This window comes from Mytilus californianus, unplaced genomic scaffold, assembly GCF_021869535.1.
Source record: "Mytilus californianus isolate M0D057914Y unplaced genomic scaffold, xbMytCali1.0.p SCAF_3, whole genome shotgun sequence".
In the NCBI taxonomy this organism is placed as follows: Eukaryota; Metazoa; Mollusca; class Bivalvia; order Mytilida; family Mytilidae; genus Mytilus; species Mytilus californianus.
Window position 1 is genome coordinate 98,843,918 of NW_026262679.1, and position 6,000 is coordinate 98,849,917.

A 6,000-nucleotide genomic window follows, 5' to 3' on the forward strand; every position below is an offset into this window, starting at 1 on the left:
TGTAACATTGCCAAACCACACATGACCGTTCACTAGTCATCGTAGATCTTTCCCAAGTATTTAGTCTACGCAAAGCAGAGAATGAACGTTCACAACAAGGAATATTAGACAACTGAAGCCATAGTCATAACGATCGATTGATTGATTGGTGTTCACTTAACGCCGCCTCAGAACAAAAAGGCGAGAGCTAATTTCAAATATTTTTACAATTCAAAGTAGTTTTTAGAATTAGACAAGAGGTCTTTAAATATATTAAAACTGAAGTTTAACATAAAAATACTAATTCACAAATAAAATTCAACACTAGGAAAATAGTCATGAAGAAGGCAGGGCAATCAATGACCAAACGACAACCCTGGGAACAGATAAGGCACATAACGACAAACAATAGACCATCAACACTGAAAACTAAAAATAAATGAGAAGAGAAACATGGATCTCGAAAATACAGGGGCGACGTCAGAGGGTGAACTGAACTTGCTTCTTGCAAGATACTCGCCGTTTTAACAATTTGTTATGAATACAAGCTTTTGTTTCAACTTATTATTATTATTTTTTTTTAATTTCCAACATGAGGCATTTGCCTCGTTTGCCTCAGTGTAGTTACGGCCCTGAGTAATTAATAAGTAAGTAAATAGTAAAATAGTCAACGACGAAAAGATATCGACAGAACATAAATGATAATAGCCTATTATTAAATATGACAATACCTGTAAGGCAAACACAACACTCATGTGAGGAGCTGGTGTATCTTCAACTCCATATATAACAGTACACTTATCATCTACACCAGGTTCATCCAAATCAGCGTCTAGCCTGTCATCCTCAAAGTCATTTCCCTCCATATTTCTTTCCTTGTAAATCCTGGGGATATTTATGTATAATCATTCAATTACCAAGCCTTAAACAGAAAATAATATTTCCGGAGGATGAACAATTTACTTCGTTTTAGATTGTCTATTTAAAAATTTGTTTTAATTTAAGTAAATTGACATTGTACTGATTGTTTTGTTTGTAAATATTTTTTTTAATGTAGCCGATATTCTAGATAACGTTGTATCTAGTCTTTTTTTCAACATTGAATAATTCATAAATGTTTGACGTTACGCACGATGTTCGTACCTCATTGGAGAATCGGTGTAGTTGACAAGATGCAAGTCCAAAATATATAATTTTGTGATATCATATTCATTGCTATTGTACGTATTTTAAAAAATAATGTGTTTTTAAAATAAAAACGAAAAAAATAATTGTTGAAACTATGTTTTATGCTGCATGCGACAAGCTTCATTTAAACAAAAAACGGCTATTTTTAGGCTGTCCCGCGTAACATATTTCATTTATTGTAACCACTAAACTATGATTTTCGTCTAAACTATTTAATATTTTGAAAAACGGTTTTTTCCATTATTTAACAGAAAGGTTCCTTCAGTCTTTTATGCATTTTTTATGACGTTATGATGACGCCATAGAAAAAAAAGCGTTCCATACTACAAGGGCAAATCTGTCCCACGGGAAAAAATTGGGATTACAGATTTGAGAATCAAAAAACATTTATCTAAAATGGAAAAAGGTCAGTATTTGTATTTACTACATCAATGTTAATTTGCTTAATTTTATGAATTTAAAGACAAATATCCTGAAAAATGATATATGGTAATTTATGAGCGATTTTTCAAAGGCTTACAAGGTTGTCGCACCGCCATTTTTTGACGTAAAAACAAACTCAACTCAAATTTACGTCAATTGCTTGCTCTTATAATGGTAGAATTTTATGATTTTTTAAAATGTTATTTTTCTTAATTTTTCAAAAATCTAAAATACATCAATTTTCAATAAGTCGTTAAAAAGCACCGTCGATTTTGCGGAGTCTTACAAGAATGTTGCACTTGCTTAAAAACAACGTTTCAGTCGAAGTTTTGGTTTGAACGTTACGAAATACTTTTTTAATAATTCCAGAAATTATGAAAACGGTTATGATATGAATATTTGTCATATTTAAATACTTTCAGTTGATATTTGTATTGATAGATGTAACTTTGACCGAGACCCTATAAACTTTTATTTATAGAAGTAAAGATTTCTGCCGCAGATAGAATAAAACTCTGGAAAGCAAAGAAAATTGAGAAAATGAAAGAAAAAAACAAAATTTATTATTTGAATAAGAAACTAAGTAATGAAACAAAACAGCCAAAACAAACACTTTCAATGACAAATTCTGCAATAAATACGAGAAAAGAGAGAAAAAGCAAAAAAGAGAAAAGAGAAAAGGAAACAAAAAGAAAACAATCCTATCGCAAATCTGCGAAGGAAACTGCCGTAATTGAGCAAATATCCTTATATCGGAAAACTTTCGCAAATAGAACGGAAAAAAGTCGCGCCTTAAAATAATTAAAACAATCTTTACCATTAACGCCGAACCGAAGAACTGCAGTAATGGCTTCTTACTTAAGCAGTAAAAAATCACCGACAGTTTCCAATTTGAAAAAAATAAATGTTGTTGTAACGCCAGAAGATAAAAACGACATACACCTAGGAAAGGCGGTTATCCACGATTTACGTGAAATTGTCGACAAAACCAAGTTATTAAGAACAGATGGTGCAAGAACGTGCAAGAACTGCAATCAGCATCATAACGGCGTCTACAAATGGATCAAATGTTCAAAATGAAAAGAAAAAAGTTTTATTAGCAAAATAAATAGGACTTCCTGTAAAACGAATTTCCGGAGGAAAAAATGTAAGAGCCAAAATTTTAAGTTCAGAAGAGTCCTGTTGGAAATATATTTGAAAAGGAAAACCAGAAAAGACGCAATTTCCCATGAAATAAAAAAAATTGCATATGACTTTTGGTTGCACCCCGACAATTCCCGGCCGTCCCCAAATAAAACAGATATTAAACGTGTTCGAATCGCACCAAAACAATTTTCAAAACATACTGTACATATTTTGGATAAAACCCAAACAGAAATATTTCATGAATTCAAAATTGATCAAAATTAAATATCCTGAGATCAGTATGAACCAAAGAACCAAAGAACCAAAGAACTTTTGAACGTTTGAAACCATTTTTCGTTAGAGCAGCTTCTCCAAAGGACAGACTCACGTGTTGCTGTCGTTATCATGTCGAGGCTAATGCAGGTCATCAATTTCGCGCATACTGGCAAAATGCTCAACTCAAATCTCTAAAGGAAAATTTACCCCAAAATAATTGTATTGTGTCAGATTCATGACTATTCAGAAAACTATGCATGTAAGGAAAGGGTGGAGGTGCAATCGACATATTTTCAGAGAACAGAAGTCATGATTCATGTTTCGATCATTTATAGACATTCTGTTTTAGAGCTTGGTGGTGTTGAAAGGTTTCCCGATGATCCCTGTATCGTAACCGAACATTTCTTCGTAATCAGTTCGGATGAAAAACATGACCAGTGTTTTACTAGTAAAGTTCAGTCTTTGGTTAAAGAATATCTTGATTCGATTAGTTACAATGTTAATGTTTTTCACGAATTTACGGACGGGTGTCTCGTGCAATATAAATCTCGCAATTGTTTCGGTACATTGCGAAATATTTGTGTTGAAAATAATTACGATCTATTTATAAGGAACTATTTTGAAACAAGTCACGCAAAGGGCCTCAGGACGCTGCTGGAGGTTTTTTTTAAAAAATCACGTCGATTTAGCAGTTTTGATTTGATGTCTTTATATGCCTATATGGAGTTACTTCTTTTCAGAACGATATGTATTTTTTTAAAGAAACAACTCGAACGATACCAAGTTTGAAAAAAATTAAAACGTCAAACTTTAACATATTAAAAGGAGCAAAAATTTCAATATATTCATGTATACGGATATAAAAAACAAACAAAAAAGTGTTCACAGTGTATTGGAAATACGAAAACGAAGTTTTATTTTGATTCAATTCACACAAAACAGTAAACACATAACCACTTGAGAGCTTTATACCGAATATAAATAACATATATAAATAACATAAAAGATAAGGGATTTAAGCACCATATATCAAAATAAATAAATATAGAACATGCATATTAAGTTACATGCAAAACATCAAAACTTTTAAAGCACATTTAAACATGCTTAAACTGAAGCATACCTAAAATTTAAGCACAACTAAATTTTTAGCATAACTAAGAATTCAGCATAACTAATTTAAAGCACAACTAAAAATTCGAATTGTCGGTTTTCATTCGTGTTGCATGTACATTAAAACTATACCATTTAGTAGTTATCTTCGTGCTATTTCGTTCTATTTAGATCACCTGGGTTATTCTCATCACCTCCCGATCTTCTCATCTTAACTTACTGGGTCAATTTCAACTAATTAAAAAAAATTGTCCGATGATCTCGCCTGCCACTAACATTGCCGACATGGCTAAAATAGAACATACGGGTACAATGCCAGTGTTTTTTGTATTATCTTGCAAATCACTATATCGATAGAAAAAATCTGACTAAATGTTCAGAATGTTGTGATCTACCTTTTGTCTACTTACCCCAAAACTGCCAGACGGCTTCTTGTATGAGCTATTGCCTTTTACTGACGATTTTTCCCATTTTCTCCTTCAAATTTGCGTATTGAAAAATTATGATAGATAAAGAGAAATTCTAAATAGCACAAATGATCAGCAAAACAAGACCTACAAATAATTTAACATGGCCAAAATTGCCTGGCGACTCCCTATATGAGTTATTGTCCTTAAACTACGATTTTTACCATTTGTTTTTCATTTTTTCCTATTATCTTGAAAACTATAATAGATAGATAGAAACTTTAAATCTCTTATGGTTGTGGCATGTTATCTACTTCTCGTATGAATCTCGTATCACACTGCACGGAGCGTTCTACGAAAAAGTGATACAAAAAAGCGTTAGTTTGGTTGGCTTATCCAGCATCATGAAACGATATTGCCACATTACCATTGGCTATTCGTTAGGACATTGATGACTTTCAAAGGTCAAAACGATTTTTACATTTCCTCAATGGCAACGGAGATAAAAAAAAAATCAATAATATACAAAACACAAAGAGTTTTCACCTGAAAATCTTATTTTTGTCAAATTTTTTGACATTCGGTATTTCCCAGGTCGACTCTATTATATTGAAATTAAATAACTCGGGTTACTCTTGGTTAATTGATTAATCCTATTTTCTCTCAGATAAACCGACATTATCTCAGCTTAACCCCGGATTATCTCTCTATCTTGCCGATTTTCTCGGAAATAGCAGTTAAACCGGGATATTCTCCAGTTAATTATTTGTCTTACAGTTTTGAGAAGATCCTGGATTATCTCATATTTGCATTAAGCTGAGAAAATGTTGGATTGAACTTCAAAAATAAGAAAAATCTAAATATTCTTAAAAAAAATTAGAAAAAATCGATGACCAATAGAAAAATACGACACATCATAACATCCTGTCTCAACCCGTAGTATGATACAGTATAAGCACGTGTCCGAATGTCAGATTCTCCGCCGCAATTCATAGTTATTTTATATAAAAAATATATCTTGTTAAAATCTTGTTTAAATATCATATATATGATACATAGTGGAGTGACTTTAACCATAAAATTAATTTTTTAATGCACCCACCTAGCACACGGCTGAATTATATATTATTCGAAAGCTAAACATCTGAGCTATCTGTTTTGCCCGGTCGTAAAATATTCGTACGGTGCAATTTCCGTTAAATCAAGATCAAAGGTCAAGGACGAATAAGTGTATATTTTCCAAGGTGTCAACTTGATTGCATATTCTGACTTCTATATAATAAATTCATGTATGCAAACAGTTCAAACTTTAAGCAGAGCGATTAACAGTCGCTTATCAAACGCACTTTTAAAAAATTAAAGCGTGTTTTTGATAGACAGCACATGTTTCCTGAAATTCGAGTAAAAGTTAACAAAATGAGTGAAAACCAAAATTTTTGTTTCTGATGCAACTGCTAATCACTTAAAACTAAGTAAAACCCTGTAATAA

The 6,000-nt window shown here is 32.1% G+C and overlaps 1 protein-coding gene across 2 annotated transcripts in view; it reads right to left on the reverse strand.

Annotated features, from left to right (window-relative positions):
* LOC127735514 (solute carrier family 23 member 2-like) overlaps window positions 1-906 on the reverse strand; it is a 40,970-nt gene extending 40,064 nt beyond the window's left edge. For both annotated transcript variants that reach the window (XM_052245696.1, XM_052245695.1), the window contains exon 1: window positions 711-906. In XM_052245696.1, coding sequence (XP_052101656.1) covers window positions 711-845 — 135 coding nt within the window. In that variant the 5' untranslated portion in view covers window positions 846-906. The remainder of the gene's footprint in view (window positions 1-710) is intronic.
* Between the last annotated feature and the right edge of the window lie 5,094 nt (window positions 907-6,000).